This window comes from Pieris brassicae, chromosome 2 (genome assembly GCF_905147105.1).
Source record: "Pieris brassicae chromosome 2, ilPieBrab1.1, whole genome shotgun sequence".
Taxonomy (NCBI): Eukaryota; Metazoa; Arthropoda; class Insecta; order Lepidoptera; family Pieridae; genus Pieris; species Pieris brassicae.
Window position 1 is genome coordinate 7,780,422 of NC_059666.1, and position 21,061 is coordinate 7,801,482.

Genomic DNA, 21,061 nt, shown 5'->3' on the forward strand with positions numbered 1-21,061 from the left:
TCTGTCGCGCCAAGTATATACGATGTTTATTAAGGAGACCTGTAATTGTCCCTATCTTAATTTTGTAGCATTTCTTTCTACGTATCTTATACGGTTCGTTACGAAATATTATAAAGAGTCTCTCATCTATTGCCAAAGCTTGTATCAGATGCATGCACGGTGCTGACGTCACGGTGGGAGTGCCGACTCAATGAAAAGCTACTTCAGGTTATCAAGGACGTGAATTTATATGCAAATAACTGTCAAACGAAATGCGCGGATGTTATTTATTTCTCTCCGCTAACGCAATAGTTTATATCCAAGGTAACACATTCAGTAAATTAATTAATTACTGCAGGATATTCCGGTTTAATTTAGATTATTTTAATTTTCACTTCACTCATTGACAAGGTTTTAAGGATAAAGATTTAGGTTACTTCCCAAACTACATGTTTAAACTAAAATAATATAATATAATCTTAATAATATAATCTTTCGAGCACTGCTAGTGTTGGTCTAGTGGCTTCAGTGTGCGACTCTCATCTCTGAGGAAGGTTCCAACCTCGACTGGTCACTAATGGACTTTCTGTCTATGTGCGCATCTACTCGGTCGTACGGTGTAGAAAAACATGGTGAGTAAACCGACGTGCTTTAAACTCAAAAAATCAACGTGTGTCAGAATCGCCTACTTCCTATTAGACAAAAAAATATCACGAAGCAGATAGAGAAATCTGAGGCCCAGACCAAAAAAAGTTGTAGATTCATTGCTTTTTAATAGTCAAACATCTTAGACTGTCAGACAGAAGGCAACTACATGTCTATGAAATAAAGATTATCAAAGAAACATATCATATCATAATGGGTTGTAGTGGATGAGCTCACTACCTTTGGTGTCGACATTGGTTGGTGTAAGGCTCGGTATCTCAGGCTGCGGCGGCTGTACCCTCGGACCTGGCCAAGTGGTGGTTCCCCCACAGTTGTATCGAGGCCTGCTGCAGTCTGCAGCATCACGCAGAGTTGATGCATCTGCTGAGTACTCTGCAATCACAGGAGCTTTATGGAAGGTGATACGTTTGTTACTTGGAGATTGAGCCGCGACGTATACCAAGAATATTATTATTGAAAGTGATAAAAACCAAATTAAAGAGATATTTTTTTATAAGCATCATTAACACTTCATTTCTACCACTAATAGGCAGCTAGATTATTTTTTGCGTAAATAAAATAAATATTTTATCGTGATTATTGTAATGCATAAAGCAAAAGTTAATTGAATTGCGCAGAATTCTAGTAAAAGCGGTTTGCAAGTGAAGGACTTATCTTTGGGAAAACATAAATAGTTTTAGTAAATTTAAGAAATGCATAATAAATATTAACTTTTTTATATTAATGCAAAACTTTATAATAACAACAATATATAAAATACGTGTAAACCGTTAAAACTAGAGATTTATTGCTATGATTATGATTGTTTTAAACTTATAATACTCATAGTTAGTTTCATTATAATTATTAAAATTAAGATCTTTATTGATACACAATTAAATTACTCGGTCAAATTTCAAATTTAAATATGGTTTGGCAGCTCAATAAACTAATTTTAAGTTTGTATAATGATCTAGATTCTTTTTTTAAAGTAACTGAACTTACTTCTTGTAGTAGTAGACTGTAATAAACTGGCCGTTTGTCCCCCGGGAAATGTTGCATTGCGCTTGTGTCGTCCCTGAATAATGAAATTGTAAATGGTGAACACATATTCTTGACATAGAAATTAATAGTTCATCAAACGACCGTTGCTGGATTTGAACAAAAAAATAATTGTTTTTGTTTTGTCAGAGAAGACTCATCACATATTAGGTTATATAGAAAAATATTAATAGCATAGTTGTGTCTGTTGCTTTCCACAGTTCTATATGAGTGTAAGTGCGTCGCCAGCTAGTTATTTGAAATAATTAATTTGTCTAAATTAATTTGTTGCCATATATGTGATTAGTTAATATGTTTTATTCATTGTACTGTAAAAAGAAGTTTTCACTTATACACAATTCGTACTTTCTCTGCTCTGACCAAGGGGGCAAGGGGCCAGTATGAGTACCTACTCAACGGTCAACGACTCCCTTGGAAATGTGTCTAGCGAGCTGGGGAATCATCATCATCATCTCCCAGTGAGGGTCTTCCCTAGAAGATACGACCTCCATTTGTTTAAAGAAAGAGTATACTCCACCCTCAAAGGCCGGCAACGCACCCACTAAAAAGGGTGCTCATGGACTTTTCGGCGTCCCGTAGGATCGTTTGCCCCCCGATACACGTTTGTGTTTTTATTTGGATCGCTTTCATACAGAGTCTGTTATCATACAAATTTCATAATAATTCCAATTACTGTGATATAGAAAAATTGTCCAGGTCCACCCATGTAAACAGAGCTACGGACCGGAAACATCGAGAATAAGATAATCGTTCGAAAGCGCATTCTTCGATAAATGTGAGCGATATTATGTCAATCGACATTTGAGATTGAATAATTGGCTGCAAATTGATTCTAATAATTGCTTAACAACCTGCCAACATGTATCCAATTTTGCAACGTTGAAGAGTGAAATGCCTTCAATTACTCATGGAAAACTCATGAAAAGTTTACAATATTTTAGCTTTGTTTTATTGGAAACCAAAATATCAATTAATACTAATTACAACTAGCATAATGTAACCATTTTTTATAGAACAGGGAGCTATTAATACGAGCTCTGAACACATTCCGTGGTAAATGCGGTAGAAGATGCAGCGTGACCCCACACATCTACGCAACGCCAATATGAGGAATATCATGGTCTTTCATTAGTTAACACTGACCTATTTACAGTTATACTAAACTTTCGTTAGTTATATTCGCCGCAGGAACATCTAGCAACTAAAGAAATGTTTTTATAAGATAGTGGCTAAATACTTGGATCGTTTAACCGTGTCTAGTATGGACACTGTATATATAAATTATCTTATAAATTATAGATTTATTCTAATTCCTACTACAATAAAATGATTACATAATGTAATATTCTAGTAAATTTATAAAGTAAATTAAATTATTTAATGGCAATATGGAGTAATAGATACTGACAGCTATGATTCATTGGGATAATAAAATTAATTGGTAAAACATCGAGCAGTGCCGGCGCCGAGCCGTTATCGTTTTGGCCGAGAGGTGAACGCACTGATATCTGTCTATATGAATTTTCGTTTCATAACAGCGAACAATACAAACTTTTGTCTTATCTGATATTTTTAACAAGTTTAAGGTGTACTATGCTTTTGTTTATTTGTGATTTTAGTCGTAAGAATAGAGACACACAAAGAAGCACTATTTTGTTACCCGCAGAACAAATTTTGATTAATTTTGTATAATTATAAATAAGGGCAAGATTCGGGCTGGTACTGGAGTGGACCGGCACCGTCGTGAAAGTGGCACCAGAAGAAGAGATATAAATACTGTTCGAACATCTCACGTAAAATGTCGCAAAAATCGAGATCCGTAACACCTACTTTTTACAAATTAACGTTTTAAGAAGACCAAGAGTCATGTAACGCCATGCGGTTGGTTAAAACAAGTTCAAACAGTTGATTAAATGAATTATAATCGATCTGTATTGTTCTTTTCGTTTGTTTAATTCTGATACTACTATAAGCGGTAGTTTTAAAGTGACAGATTGCAGCAAACACAGCTGATCGTAATGTTCTATTCCTGTAAACGATTATCTGTCTGTACAAAGTACCATGCACATTAATTAGTCCTCATGGAATCTTTTTCTCTCTAAATTAATTCCGGCCATACTAAATCTGGCCGCGCTAATTGGTTTTCTATCTGGCTTCCTCATCTATATACGGATGTTATGTCCGTTAGTGTTTTCCACTAAGTAATTACACGAAGGCTGTAATCAGACATACCTCTTTCTATTTCGACCAATAAGCTACATGCCGTTTCGATAATTGATGACGATTTTTCCGTATCGTTACATTTGCATGACATCATTACATTGTCATTACTAGTACAGTTACTGTTTATTTAATAATACCTCAAGTATGCAGTCTATACCAGTATTTCCTAAGGCTCACGCCCTACCGATAATTTAAATGTTAACGAAACTTTATTAAAGTTATTTGGAATTTGATTCACTTCATTATGTTTTGAAAATTTACTTACTGCGTTTCGTTAACAATTTCCTAGAACTGGTACACGACATCACGAAAGCATAGATTTTGCGAATATACGTAAAATATACCTGTTATTGCAGAATGCTAGTGATCACGTTTTTTCCATGTACTATGGGCGTTGCATAATAAATTCAAAATTCATTTTAATTCTGTTATATAAATTATTCGATTTAATTCCTCGCGGCATGGATTTCTACGGGATTTAACAAATCCACTAAATAGTTGTCACACTATTGACTTTTATATATGAAGGTAAAAGTTTAAAAAAATTTAATGTGTGTTTATTGGAAAATCATGTTTATGTAAAAACAATGTAATTTTTTTTACTTACAGCTACACATTTACATATTATAGAAGAAAACACTCGCCAAAGCCAAAACAGAATAGATTGTTAATCAAATATACGAAACGGAAAACATAATTCAATTAAGTATAAGAATAAAAGAAAACTGAAATTAAACATTAAACAAACTCCAACTGAATATTTTAAATAAAAAATACATTGTTACCACTGCTAAATAAACTTAAAGGTTTCACGCTTCCGAAAATGTTTCCTCACACCCTCTTTGGTAAGATGGAGAATGTCAAATTCATACATGATATTGTAGTTAGATAAAACTCGAAAAATTGGCGCAGATAATTCTAATATAATATAATAATTATTAATAATAATTTCATTTATTAATGATAATTTCGTTAGAGGAACATGGAACAATTGTGAAAGATTATTTACATCTGTAAAGTCCTTTATAAACGTCAGGACCTTGAAGTCAAGTGCGAGAAATAAGGTTATGAAAACAATAACCGCATGCGCCTGAGTCAAGCGTGTAAGACGATCCTGCGCTAATAACAGCGCACTATTTATTGCAACTAGGACAGTCAGGGTTATAAACATACATATAATATATATATATATATATATATATATATATATATATATATATATATATATATTATATACCGAATCATGGGCTCTAAAATATTTATGTAATTGACTGTGCTGACTGCCGCAAATTGTAAACTTCTCTTAATTAAACATATTCAACAGGCAATTTTTTTTTCTGTCAAATATGAGTAGATTAATGTAAGTTGTTATGACTTATGCAGTCATCATAATCAGTGGCGTAATTTTTTAGGTCTGGGCCACAGATTTCTGAATGTTTCAATTCATTCACCGTACGAGCGAATGTTAAATGCGCACATAGAAATAAAATCTAATGGTGCTCAACCGTCGCCTTAGCGTCAGAGTCGCACGCTGGAGCCAAAACAGCGATAGTATTACTATAAACAAATTTTCTATTAGCTCCTTTGAGGTTATCAAAAAGTTTTTATGTCACAGTTTATTGAGCGGCAGCCCTAAGATTCGTTACATTCGTTTGAAGCAATCGACGGAGGATTACCACTAATATAGAAAATGGGTCATCGTTTGAAGTTACTTTGAAATGCTTTGAAGTTGCGCTCGATAATACTAGCTGGAACTGACCACTTCGGATAATTACAAACAAGTATTTAAATGTCAGAATTAACTTGGAAATATAGTTGTGCGTTTACAGGAATATTTGAATTGTGTGTAACAATTCAGCGTGTTTCCAGCAGGTTAAGTGGAAATTGCTCACCCAGCTTTTAGAATAGAGATTGCCCGATGACTGAAATGATTTCAGGCTTAGCAGACTAGATCCTTCTCTTTGTAGTTTTTGTTTTGCCAATACCACAAATAGATCCACCAAAACTTTTCCATACCTAAAGATACCACCTGTCACACACCTGCGCAGGTGACAATTAAATACATCTGTAATATTGTACTGTTTTTTGAGCTGGTGATTAACTGATCTCGTTTTGAAATAGTTGAGACACGTGTCTCGTTCTATATTTTTGGTTTATGGACTAAAAATAAATTATGTTAATGCCTGTATACGAAGCTACAAGTCGTTACGCTGAAAGTAGATTGCGATGTTTTTTTTAATAGTTTTTAGGCTTTGTAGTGTAGCTTTTTATAAGTCTCAGTATTACTCAAAGTAGACACTGAGTGTAAGATTCAGAAATGAGTATGACGTATGACAAAATCTAATACATTTTTCATGTACGAGAATCTGAGTAAGTGCAAATGACAGAGTCAGAAACTTATTCTTGTGTGAACTGTCCAGACTTACATTAAAATTTGTAATGTCGACTTCATGTTTTTATTCATAGACTAAGGAATTATTACTTAATAAATAATTTTTATGATAAAAAAATAACATTCGTTCGTATAATATTTTGGCAGATATTGTGAGATATTTGAAGCCAGGATGTGCATTATCGGATTTCAACGAAAGGGGAAAGTATATCACGATCGTTACTGGATCGATTCTGATTTGCGTTATCTTAAAGCGGACTTTTATTATCAACAAATTCATCTAAAATTACTTAAAGGGCTAAATTAAAAAAATGAAAGTTTGTCACGATTTTACCAAAAATAATAATGTCAACGTTTTGCAAATATGTTTGTATATAGGTGATTTCAGTATTTTTTAACCGAAAGCAATATTTAGGAGTTATATAGCAGGCAGGTTATATAACTCTCCTGATGTTTAGAGATGTGCACACACATTGCCAGAAGGGTCGCAAGGGTGTTGCTGGCCTCTCAAGAATTGGTACACTCTTTTCTTGTAGAATCCTAAGTCGAATTGGTTCGGAAATACTTCAGTGGGCAGCTGCTTCCACATAGTGGTAGTGCGTGGCAAAAACTGCCTTAAGAAACGCTCAGTGGAACGACGGACGTCGAAGTGATATAGATGGTATTCTGTATTCTGCCTTGACATTCGATATAGCTGAAGCTAAGGCAGAGTCATGTATATTATTAATAAGCCTCAGATCTCCACTACATCTAACACTTCATAGTAAATTTACTATACCATTTGATATTTTTTTTGGAACCTCATAAATCTCATCTAGGAACGTAAGAACAGAAACTCCAGTAGTCACTAAACACAAAATAGAATTTCAATACTCCGTATATTGCACCACCTGCCTTCCATATGCTAAACTGGCTACCAAGACTTTATGAGTCAACTGTGACCGGATCTGAGTAAGGCTTTCGAGGAAATGTCGTTTAAATAAGCGATTTCTTGTATCGCGAAATTAATATCTGAACGAGCACGACTCATTATGTCGGATTGCGCTTTCATTCATGACTTCATTCACTACTTTGTAAGGATAGACTGCTTTTTTTTTGTTACTATGAAATTGGCGCTACAACCTTCTTAGATCTGGGCCTTAGATTTTTGTACATGTTTCATGATGATTTCATTGTCAATGTAATAGGCAAGTAGGTGATTAGCCTCCTGTGCCTGTTGTAAAGTAAACGCACGTTAATTTTTTAGGTCTAAGGTAAACTGGCTTCCTCACGAAGTTTTCTTAACCGGTCGAACGAATGTTGAATGCGCACATAGAAAGTTCATTGGTACACAGCCGAGGATCGAACCTACGATCTCAGGGTCTTACTACCTAAAACTACATATACTTAAAATATTTATACTCAAGGTAGGACTTAAAATTACTGTTTCTATACTCTTTGTCTCATATAAAAAAGAAACTGGCCGGCTTTCGTATTAAAATCCATATACAAAAAAGCTTTTGAGCCCTTAAAGCAAACTAAAATGTATTCTTAATTAATTTTAATATTGATTTATTACGCGTATCAATCACATAACAAATGACCAACTTGTAATTCAAAGTTAATTAAATCCCACGGAATATTGCATCAGCGTCGACCTGCAATTTGCGCATGCGCCACTTTCGAAGCAAACGTCTTATTATCCACCGCTTTGCCACCACTTAGATCGTTGAAGACCATATTTTGGACTTCCGCGGAATCAGATATTGGCTGATAAATTTCCCATGAGGCAATAATTACGTTAGTAATAGTCGTATTCACCATTATATCATTTCAGTTCCGGTCAATATTTCAATGTAGGCTTCGATAACTGTTTCTTATTTTGAATTATGTGAAGTGGAACAACAGGTGGATTACGTGTGTACTTCAACGCCACCTATAAATATGTTATAAGTATCACATATATAGGTATCATAGGTCTAGGGGCCAACACTAAAAAGGCCAAAATCGATAATATTACTCGTTTAATTCCGTACTCGTTGATAAATGTGTGTGTGTAAGGTGTATCATTAATCTTGTTTATAAGAAACTACATTAACGGATATATACGGAAATTACATCACTTTCGAGTGCTTTTCAGCTATCGTGGTAGCGCTGTCCTTAACTCGATTTTATATCCGGTAAGAATTTTTTATTTGAAAAAGCTTTTACTTGAGCACACACACATATGTATATATTATGGAAAACAATCACATTCTCTTTAATAAAAAATGGGCCCAGCTTTAAGTTACTGTCACCAATACTGATTTTCAGTGCACATACTATTGTTGAAACTAACGCGCGAGTTAACTTATAATAGATGACAAAAACTGTAATCGCAGCAGCTAACTCAATATATTGCTAGTTTACCTTCATAGAAAATTTTGCTCACCTTGCTCCTGGGATAGACACTCAAAACATCCGCCCACCAGCGCGCCTCTTCTCTGCAGGTGCCTTTTACAAAAGTCACTCGTTCTGGCGCAGTCACCGCCAAACTGTGCGCATGTCCTGTTACGCTGTCTGCTTCACTAACTTCCAAGACCGTCGTCATGTCGATGCTCGCCTGTGGGACTGTATCTGGCTGGAACAAGGAATATTTCTATTAGTATATTTTGTTACGGATTTCCTTAGGATGCTCCACAGGCAGATAGTGAAGAAGACATACAGAAAAGCCTTAAACTTTAAGCTTAGATAGATTTCTCTAATAACACTGTATCATTCATATCATCGATGCATACCTATAATTCAAACGTTCCCGATTTAAAACCCTTTGAGCCTTCCGGGTAACGTAAAGGCGTAATCCGTTCTCAATGAATCGAATGGAAACTTCAACGAAAATCATGAATATGCAGATGTTTAGAAAGTCTGTATGTTAATAAACCTTTGAATATCCTATTTAGCAATTACTATACAGAATTATTTCCGATTCGGAATGAAACAGCGAACTCTTATGGAAAAGACAGCGGTACCGTTATGTGAAAATTTTGTTTACCACCTTACCACCACATTACCATCGTTATTCATTAGACTGTATGATGAATTCGTTGTCTAATTTAACAACAAAAACTAAGTAGTACAAATCAATGTTTTAGTTTTTTAAAGATATGTTTTTATATTATATTTTTTAAAGATAAGTTCTATAGAAAATCTTTTTTTAAATGTTTGAAACGTTTGTGAACGTAATTATCTTATTATTAATATTCATTCGTGGCTTAATTGATAGCGAAGATAGCTCAAAATAGTTGTATCTCGATTTAAAAGATACATTTTGGGTTGATGAAAAAAACTGACACAAAAGTGCATGACATGTTTAGCTAACGGGATTTTACAAAGGGTTAAAATTTAGCGGCAAGTACTCGAAAGGTTAAATTAACAGTAGTAGTAATTAAAAGTAAAGAACTCAATTTGTACGTGTTATTTTGGAGACGTAAATTTAAATTAACATAATTTACAAGGAATTTTTTAAATATTCATTCGAGTTAAATGAATTTACATAATTTAGTTTAATGTTATTTCGTATACAGCAATATTCGAAGTACTCTATAGTTACTGCTATCATACGCTCATGTATAGAAGCCATATTTTTACATAATATTTAATACAATACAATCAAATTCGACAAAATACAATATTATCATATATAAAACAAAGCAGCCTTGCCTTTACATAAAATATATCGTAGACTTTATAAAATCTAAGAATATCCTTACTTAAAATAAATAATAAGTAGTTATCTCGACAATTACCTTATCGCAAACACAGGCCTATACCAGATTGTATAGCAGCTAAATGTTATTGAAATGATTATCGCTTTACGAGGGACATAAACTACAGAGTGTATGAAATGGAGGCCCACTGAACCCTGTCTAGGACCTGTTTAATCGTCGGTAATAAGTAATTTAATATTTATCACCACGTTTGACCCGATGCGCCTGCTCAATGCACCTAGGCGCGGTTAAGATATTTTAAGAACGCCTTGAATAAACAAACGCGGTTTTTAATTATTAGAAAGCTTCCAAAAACTCATTGTGCTCTCAACGTTACTTTCGTTCGGGTTATCGATAGAAACGCTATCGCCAATATCGATCGGGCCCATACTCGCACGACTGCACAGATCCCCACACATTAATCGCAACGGGAGACGCGGTGAAAGCCCGCCAAAAATAACGAAGCAGAAAAAGTGAAAATAAATTTCACGTAAAACACGTTAACGAAACCAATTAAATTGAGTCGGCATGTTCACTTCATAAGCGTATATCAAACTTTATTAATCACAGCCAATGAGACGTAAAGACAAACCAGATTTATTGTACGGCTTTCCCGTCCAGAAATGGTCTAATTTGACATTGGATCGCGAGCGCTGATATTACGCAACCCTGCGTTTGCGTATGGTAATATCGCATGCAGTACACTGCTGGCATTATTCGCAATGTATGTAAAGTAGCGAGTGTTTGTAGCGTAATGTAGCGAAATGCGGCAATGCAAACGATGCAATTTTGTTTTATGACCATTAACGATTATGTAATGTTCCCATACGACAGTCTTGCAATAATTTCGGAGTAGCGGGACACAGGCATTCAAGCGACTGTGAATGGGATGGAATGCCCTCTCTAGCCGAGGACAACGCCTGTTCCGATAGGTTTATGTGTTCTGCGTAGATTGTAAATGTTCGTAAGTGTAAAGACAGCTAAGCAGATTTATTATCATAACCTAAATATTAGCGGATTGCTCGTAGGCGTTATTAAGGAGTGTTCGATATAGCGGGGAATTGTATCTTTATAAAAGGTTTCGTCGACACTGATTTAAACCAAGGATAGTTTCCGTAATGAAATCTATTTTTATACAGAGCCGAACGAGCAGGATATTAAATGTCAATCGCCCATTGACATTGAGAATGGTCTGTAATATCGTCCGGTCTTTGAAGGTATCCTCTTTTCTAGATAAAACTTGATGGATAACAAAGCCATATTTTGCGTGGTGTGAGATATGTGTGTTCAAAGGGTAATAGGGTAAAACCTTAAAACTACACTGGCAACATTCCGAATACTATATCTTAAAAACTATTCCTGATGTTTATACATATATTAGGTAAAATAAACGAATAATTAAATTACTACTAAAACGGTAGATATAGTTAAAATTAAACATTCAACGATTTCACAGCAGAGCGTGAACATAAAAGTAATTTTTAACATCGTGTTTAGTGTTTACCAAGTTGTCATAAAATTAATGCGAATGCTAATTATAACCGCTGATTACATACGAACCGTTAGCGTGGCCGTAAAAGGGCGTTTATTAGTCGCTAGGGAACCAGGATCTCACCTAATTTGTTTAAGGCTATGCATATGACAGGTTACTAATAAATATATAACATCTAAATATCCTGTAATATAAGGTGGTTTATTACAAGATATTATAAGGTATATTATTACAGATTAAAATGTATATTACATTATAAGGTATATTATAAGATACATGACTTGTACAGTGCAAGAGGAATATTAAAGATTTCTAAAATAGTTTAAAATAAAAATAAACCCCTTGGATTGGAGTCTTCAAGATGAAGGAGGAGAACCAGCCGTCATTTTCATCGAACCAACCCACTGTTATCAAAGATGCCAAGCAATTCAATACTACAATTACGCTATTTGCAAACGCTTGTGTATCACCACTGTAAAGGCTTTTAACTTTTACAGATGCCAGATCCTTAATGCAAATTGATGGTAAACTGTCCCGTACAGGTATTAAACAGGACTGTACTTAGAGAAATTCTATTCCTAATGGCTTAGATAAGAGTATTAAAGGCCCCCAGATATTAACCGTTGTTTAGAAATTTTAATCAGATGCTTGAACCTTAAATCCTCAATTAACTATAGAAATATTGCAGCGCATAGTAAACCAGTATTTAGTTTATTTAATTGCCGTTACTGTTAAATAATCTTTATAAAGAAAATAAAGCAATTGAAATGCTGCTGGACCGGGAACATAACGAGAGATAGCAGGTTGAAATGGACAAAATATTACAGAATGGCTACCACGAGATGAAAAAAGAAAATGTGGAAGATAAAGAAAGAGATGCGGAGACGATATAAAGGGAATAGGAGGCACAACTTGGACAAGAAGACTGAACGTTAGAAAAGAATGGAAACAGCTGGAAGAGGCCTATGTGTCACTGGATACGCTGATCACCAAAACCGGCACATCTGATGTATTAGTGTTTATATATATTACGTGTCAGCAATAAAGTCTTAATAATAACAATACTGGTAAATATAGTTTAATTAGAAACTATTTGTTTTGTGATTTTAAGATTGATGAAAAAAATTTCAAACATATGAACATTAGATATTTGTTCTTCTTTTAGTATTTGAGCATAATATAATTTAGTTACGAAATTGAACCTTATTTGATTAATATAAAGTAATATTTTTCTATAAAAATTAACGGCAAATTAAGCCCAAAGCTCGAAGTTCAAATTTGACCAAAGACCGTTTTTGTAAATTTATACCTTCCTCGGTTTTAATGAAGGGAAAAATTGTAAATTTTTATTTTAAAGTTTTATTTATGTAACTTAAATAAGTGTTAATATATCATACTGGGTGTCAGCAATAAAGGCTTAATAATTAAAAATAATAATAATGTGGAGGCATAGAAAAATGTTTAATGTGTTGGTATTACCTACATACCAACATATAAAACATTTTGAAAAGGGTAGGCTAAGAAAAAACAACCAAAGGCGAAACGAAGTTCGCGGGGTAAGCTAAAAATACTTTTTAAGGTATTTTAGGTTTTTCTAGTTTCAAATTAAAGACAGTGAGGTGACCAAATTTGTTTAAACTAATATAGGCTAATAACACGTTTATAGTACTTCTTTATATGTCATACGTTAAAAGTGCAAGTTATAATTGATCCAGTTAAAATCTCCCTTCACTATAATACCGATTCCATAGACATATCGTCACTTAGATAAGCAAAAGCAATCACATAAACAAGTCAGTGGTGCCGTTAACGGTTGCGCCTACGCAGTGGTACCGATAGCCAAGAGTTAAGGACCCCACGCACTGACTGGGTCAAGGGGCTGACAGGCATAGGCTAATATTTACGTTTCTGGACATCCAAGTGAGTTATGCAATAACATGACGCATGCGCTCGATGGCCTAGTGGTTAAGTACTACCGGAAGTACCGGGTTGTCGTCGAAACCGTATCAACCAACCAGGTACCAACCTGTCTTAATATTTAAGCAGGTTGGTACAGTAGGCTATACTTGGTGCCTTGTTTCATTGGGGACTTTCAGATTTTAGACATCACCTGCGTAGATTTATATGAAAAGCCGAATTTGAAAATGAATGCGCTAATCCTACGACAAATATTGGTGCGTATAACAGAATGCCAAGCGTGGTACTTTATAAACTTTATAGGACATGGAGTTTGCACTTTTTTCTTAGAGTGTAATTGAGCATTCTAACCATTATTTATTATATATATATATTAAATAATATATATATTGTAAATGTATACATATATATATATAAGTATATATATATATATATATATATATATATATATATATATATATATATATATATATATATATATATATTGTAAAAATAATTTGTATGATCAAAATCTCGTCTACGGGACTTGTTAGACTTATAGATTTAGCCATGGAAAGCAGAGCATTAAAAGTTAGAATAATTCGTGCCAAACGGTTTCGATAGCGTTAAGCACAACTAGCTAAGGAAAATGTATCATATTTTCGTTACTTAGCAATTAGTTCAACAAGCAAACTGCATGTATCTCAGAGCAAATCACCCATAATTGGTGGTGTCCCACATTCGCTGATGTGTTGCCGGGCGAGTAATGAAAGACGACACGGTATCATTTGAATATGCTAGGTAATATCGAAAGGTTTCATGTTTGATGTATAAAATGCCTTCGTATTTACTAAGTATACGTTTTGTGTTTTGTACGGGATTTTATATAGGAATGAATATTGAGAGCAGTGTTGGCCTAGTAGTTTGAGGATACGTAGTTTCGAACCCAATGTTCCAATGGAGAGTCCATTTTAACATTGGGTTCCAATCTAGTTCTATAAGAGAATTTAATGCCTCGTACGGTGAAGGAAAACAAGGTAATGAAAACCAGCAAGTCTTACACCTAATAGCGTATGTCAGGCATAGGCCTAAATTGTAAAATAAACACGAAACAGATACAAACATGAGGCCAAGACCAAGGGGTTGTAGCGTTTTTTTATTATATTTTTAAAACACCGCATATTTTTGTCATTTACCTTAATTATAAAACAGCTTGGTTTCATTAACCCATGCTCGTAGAAGACATAGGTCAGGGTTACTATTCATTACTCAACTTATCCTTTGATCTAATATACATGCCTTTTTCGCAAAGGGACAGGCAGCGAGCACCGATACGTAATTGTCCTGCCGTACGCTACTCGCATTATCCAGGTTCATGAAAATTATCATCATCGGTTATAACTTATCTACTTCTTGGAACAGGTATGTCCAACAAGTCCTACCCAACCCAAATTTACGATCCCCGGTATCCTCGTATATACTACTCGTCACCTGCTTCTCAGTCATCCGTTCTACAAGGCCAAACACCTTTAAAAAATTGAATACAGTAAAAGTTAGCAGTTTATTTGTCATGGTATAAATCACTGCGGTTAAAAAAGACCCATCGTAATGTATTTAAGTGATTTCTATTTAGCTCGCAGTGAAGTAGTGTTATTTGTTGTGCATATAATGAGAGAGATTTGCGTGAAAGTGCAATAATAACAAAATATACATCAGCGCCGGAATCACAGGCTGTGACGGAGTGATTGGTTGGCATGCTATGTGGTAAGTGGTAGGTGACGAGCGATATACAACCAGATTAAAAGAGTTACAAACTTATTTATTAGGGCCTATTCTTGTACCAGTCGATTTAGGAGCTGATATGAAGATGATGTATGGACCAGAGAGGAATATGATTCAGTTCCAGCTTAGTGCCAGTATTCCAATAATTGTAAACGACAGTCTTACGTATTAAAATACAGGACAATGGGTATTTGATCTATTTAAATAAAAATGAATTGAAGTCCAACACGACTGGACCAATTCGATATTTTTTTATTCCTTAAACTCTGAGGAAGGCTTTAGTTTTTTTTTCTCATTAACTTAATTTCTCAATGTCATCCCATAATTTATTTGAAGCGAATTTGTGTAGCGTTTATTTTCCTGAGCACGGTCACAGTTTTGCGCCTGCTTCATTGACAACTTTTTAATTATATCTTTGGTGAATAGCAAATATGCCTATATTAAAAATAATTAAAACGCTTTAACTTACAACTTGAGTCAATTACAATTGGCTGTCTACTTCCTACCTGCGGCTTTGTCTGCTATTAGGGCAATATCTATGTTTTTGTATCGACAGCCGGTGAGTAGCGGTGTTATGCGGTTGGTGTCTCTTAGATACTGTTTTTCTTCCTCAGGCTAAATAGACTATGAATACGCGTACACATGCATAAACAGTTTTTATTATTGTACAAAAGAAATGGACTTGGACCTGCCTTAACTATGAATATTGATTACCAATATAATAACTCCGATCAAAGCATTTGTTTTAAACGATATTCATTTTTCTTACGTCCTCTTTGTCGATATTTGCTGCACGCAATGTTATGTTTCTGGCAATGGTATGTCAAAAGCCATAAGTATACATCAAAAAAGTTTGAATAGTAAAAGCGCTCTGAAAAAGAAATTTGGTATCATAACAAAGGCACAATTACTTAATATGATGGTGAAATAGCCTTATATTTTCCAATTTTCCGCGCATCTTTCTTAATGTTTTCTTTCATGAGAACCTTCTCCTGACAATTACAAACAGAACAAAAAGGAATTAGCGAAATCGGTTACTTGCTACAATATCGATAGCACAAAATATTTTGAAAATTTCGCAGCCTGGTTGACTTCGTTGGACTAGAAGTAAAATTAATTGTCTACAATTATATAAAGCGATTTTGACACCACCGTATGTAAAATGAAAATAGGTAGTAATGCTAATTTGTTTCCGTTATAACTATAATTACTTTTAAAAATATCGTAAATGTGCGCCGGGCAGGATGCTCTCACCGGAAGTGTCTCCGCAGACAATGCTCTATTGTGGAGTAATTACCGAGACATTCCTCCTCATTGTCATTTGACCCACTTTCATATGTCCCATATGTATACCACAGGTAAACTGCATAGGGTATGGATACACTGGGAATAAGCAAAATTGTCATATAAGACTAATAACGAGCATGATTTAATTGTTAATTTATTTTAAATATTTTTCGTTTTAAGCAACACATGTTAAAAGACCCAAATTCATTACAGAATCAAATCAAAATCAATTTCTTCATATTGGTAATTATGTACCGAATATTAAAAAACGGGAAGGTCTTTACAATTCTACCAATTCTCAAATCTGGAGTGTAGATCTTATAAATCTCCAAGGTTTTGGTTTAAAAGGAAACATAAGCAATATAACTTTCATGACGAACGTTTTAAGTGCCTTTCGGCAATCATGGTCATGCAGGACAATTGACTGTGTATCACTGACCACGATAACAGTGAAGCCAAAAAGGAAACCGTGTTTTATTTCCATAATAGATTTCTTTTTAGCCAACAGCTTTTATAAAAATCACAAAACCAAATGTATATATAACAAAAATTTCCATGAACAGTCTAGTCAAATATAATTCTTATAATAAACCACTTATGCAAACCTCAAACTTTACGTAAAATATAACCTATGCAGGGTATGGCTTTAGTGTATAGCGACCTTCTGTTAGCCCATTTGTAATCATACGTCCCATTACAATACAATGTGCAATCAAGAATCGAATAAATAATGTCCTTACTTTATTATTCATGTTTCAAACCAACGAAGATGTACAATATTCTTGGCGATCAAAATATTTAATCACCTTCCCAGGAGTTATAGATCACTGTAATGATTTCAAAAGGAAGGTTAAATAAACTTTGGAATGCAATGTGCCTAGTGGGAGAGTATTTGACAATTATACATAACTTATATGACATTTGCTTGCCTAATTATATGTAGTTAATTGTGCGCTTTTTATAAAAAAATATTAATATTAATATTGTGTCGTAGAATAAATAATGAAATTTCCATTGGTATCTTTCCTAAAGCGATTAAATTTTTTTGACATTTACAGGTTTGTAGATGTCTTTAAGGAAATACATATTTGGATTTCATCCGACAAATACGCAAGCGTGCCGCATAAGGAATCGATTGTATATACTTTACAAATTTAAATATATGTAAGCGTAAACATCCTATATGATAAGGATTATATAAGAAACTATTATCAAAGAATTTAACTGTACAGCTGTAGGCACAAGAACGGACGCGTTTCCTTCTAGCAGGTCATAATCAAAGTCCGTTAGCTGCAACAGCTATGACGTTTAAGACAAATCACTATTTATTATGTTTTCAGCGTACTTTGTATGAATGGACGTTTCGTGTCTATTCACACAACCGTTTATCAACAAAAAGCAAACACGAATTATGTAATTCTAGCGAGTACAGGAATTATTTAGTCACTCCTAGAGAAGGTGAAGTCTGAAACACTCTTTAATTTAATTACTAAGCGATAGTGTTTAATTTTAAGTCGTTAAGATCTTGACTAACAAATAAAAATATGATAACTAAACACATAATAAATAATTAAAGGTCACCTTCGTGGACGTTTCCCGATGTCATAAATTCATAGTAACATGATATATATTGACACTTGGGCCCGTGATATTATCCAAGATTGTCACTATATCGAAATATTGTTACGAAGACGGGTCGACTGCCATGTTTCTAGATTTTTCCACTAGTTAGAGAACTTTTCAGCAGGCTGTAATATGATTTCTGACCGTTTCAGGAGAGGGTCAATCACATATTAGAAAATTGTAATTTCCATAATGTTACCCTAGTTTTCAGGAAGCTGAAACCTTTTTTCAGTCAGTTTCAGAACATGTGTAGTCGATTGGTGCAGTTTTCAGGAGACCCGTTTTCAGGCGTTTTCAGGCGTTTTTAGGCCTAGGTATACCCCTTTGATGAAGGAATATTCTAAACCGAACTTTCTAGGTGTGAGACAAGGACGAAATGATACGAGAGATAGAGAGAGAAGATCAGAACTTTCTCGAAACTAGACTGAGCACTCTAGAACGCCGTAGGACAAGGACGGAGCAACGTGCGAAAGAGACAAAGAGTGCTGACGTTCTAGAATTGTGCAATGGCTACTCAGTAGCAAGTCCGCCTAGAAAGTTCTCGAATATTGTTTAGAATTATTCCCAGGGATATATAAGCGAGCCGAAACGCGACTAATCGCCTTTAGTTTTGAATGCGATTACACGAGAGGAACACCGAAGCGATAAAGTGCGAATAAAGTGAATACAAGTGATAAAGTACAGTGTGAAGTGTGCATAAGTGAAGTAATTAGTGACTGTGTTTTTGCGTGCAATTAGTGCATCTCTGCAATTAATTTGTGCCCATAAATTCCTCATTGATTTATCAAGAAATAAACCTTTGAAGAAATCTACGGCATTTTCTATCCGATCCCCTAGCTCGTAACAATATATAAATATTATATTTTCTGATATTACAATACTTATAGAAGTTATGACTTTAATTAACATAAACGCATTATGACAATTCAAGCTCAGTTAAACAAGAATATAAATGGCGTGGCTGTAGTCCGCAGAGGAAGCGTGAGCGGGCGTGAGGGAGGGGCGTAGCGGTCGCAACGACTACGGACCAACGGTTAAGGGGGATAGGGACATACAACTAAATTAAACGAGTTATCCAAGAAGATAGAAAATCAGAACCCATTTAACGACGAGTTGAGAAATAATCCCGATTTCATGTTTCTCATGAGTATTTTACCAACGATACGCGATTTGACAGACGTTTAGAAGTTTACGTTTAGAGGGAAAGTGAATGAGTGGTTACTGGAGGCATTAGCGCAGAATCAAATCCTTTGGAGTGAACAATATCAGTGTAAAATTGAAGACCCGGATTCAAAGTATTCAGTTATTAGCTAAACGTTTCTTCTTCTTCGTAAAACCGTTTTTTAGATTTCAAAACTAGGAACACGAATTCAATAATGTTATTTAGTTTAATTTTGTAACAACACAATTAAAATAGATGCAATACGCAAAACTAATTATGGACTTGATAAATCATTAAAAATTTCCCAGTACAGAAATATAACTTGAGAAATCTATTATAGGTATAATAGATGCTATTCACTACATTATACTTCTTACTGTTGAACAAAAATAAAGTATCTAAACTACTGTTTCATACATAAACGCAAACGCATTTTTTTCTTCAGTCAGAAGGCGCTCAGTGCAGTGTAACAACAGAATAAAAGTTTCAAACTAGAAACAGTTAACAAAAATAGTGATAGTTTAAGATAGAGAGATTGCCTAGTCCTGTTTTCTGTACGTCAAAATCGTTCTGTATTGTGACAGGGAGGAAGTCTGTTGTTAAATAAATGGAATACTAAGAAATTAACATATGCATGTGTGCATTGCCAGCCTTTTAAGAATTGGTACACTCTTTTCTTGAGAGACTCGTTGAACACAAACTCTGTAACTGAAAACGTCAAGTTATCTGAATATATATACACCACGGGCGCTACAACCTTCTGTGCCTGACACATTGTCAAATTATTTGGGCTAAGACATTCTGGTTTCCTCGTGATGGTTTCCTTCACCGTGCGAGCGTGTGTTACATGCGCAGAAAGTTCATCGGTGCACAGCCGGGAATCGAATTTACAACCCTGAATATCGCACGCTGAAAAACTATTTATTTATTAAATGTCATCATATATAATGCTATATCTACTGCAAATGTTACAAGCTATATTATCTAAAGTACATGACAATTGTGGGAAATAGAGAAACAACGCTTTTTTTTATCAGCTCACTACCACTATCAAGCTCTGGATAAGTAGTATTTATTGAGCGAAGAATTCGAAGGAGATGTGCATGTACTAGTTATATAAATAGTGTAATAAAATTGCGGTTGACATTAAAAAAATATTAAGAAAGTTAGTTTAACTTCAAATTACAGTAAAACATTACAATTAATTTCAAATTACTCCAAGCAATTTCAAAAGGCTTGTATTGTTAATTTAGCCTACTTTACATTTGATTACGTACTCATTAATTATGTTGGCTAATGATCTAATTGCAATTTACATGTAATCTTTTTGTTTTATTTACAAAACAAAACGGTGAGAACTGGTTTAGAATTATGCAATTTTCGTCTATTAACAAGCACAGGTAATGGTAGGCAAAATTCAAGACAAGAGACGGTCTGTTCTGGTCCGGTCGGCTGAAAAGGAGGATGGCGTAGTTGCGGCACGTACGGGAGTGGACCGGCATCACATCCGCCGAGGACCCCCCGGCAATTCAAGTTGTTAACAGCCAACTTTTAGTAATAAAGTATCGCCTGAAGAACTAGCACAGAACTGACTACTGCATTTATGGGAAATAGGTGATAAGCAGGGTTCACGTAGTCCTGATAAAAGGTCAAGGCGATCCGAGTCTCCTTCAGTGGAGATGTACCCGAGTTTTAGTGGGTTTTGATCGCCTGGCTCTTTGAGAGAATGCCTTGTGTGAGGCGAGTTCCACATATCCCCCATAGACTTTAAGTAATGGTTAATGAGTAAATGC

At 34.7% G+C, this 21,061-nt stretch overlaps 1 protein-coding gene across 3 annotated transcripts in view; it reads right to left on the reverse strand.

Annotated features, from left to right (window-relative positions):
* Positions 1–21,061, reverse strand: part of LOC123720325 (protein outspread) — a 208,880-nt gene that overhangs the window by 19,335 nt on the left and 168,484 nt on the right. For 2 of the 3 annotated variants that reach the window (XM_045676885.1, XM_045676883.1), the window contains exons 4-6: positions 8,712–8,900; positions 1,630–1,702; positions 865–1,032 (exon numbers count right to left, since the gene is read on the reverse strand). In XM_045676885.1, coding sequence (XP_045532841.1) covers positions 865–1,032; positions 1,630–1,702; positions 8,712–8,900 — 430 coding nt within the window. The remainder of the gene's footprint in view (positions 1–864; positions 1,033–1,629; positions 1,703–8,711; positions 8,901–21,061) is intronic. The other variant, XM_045676884.1, reaches the window with a different exon arrangement.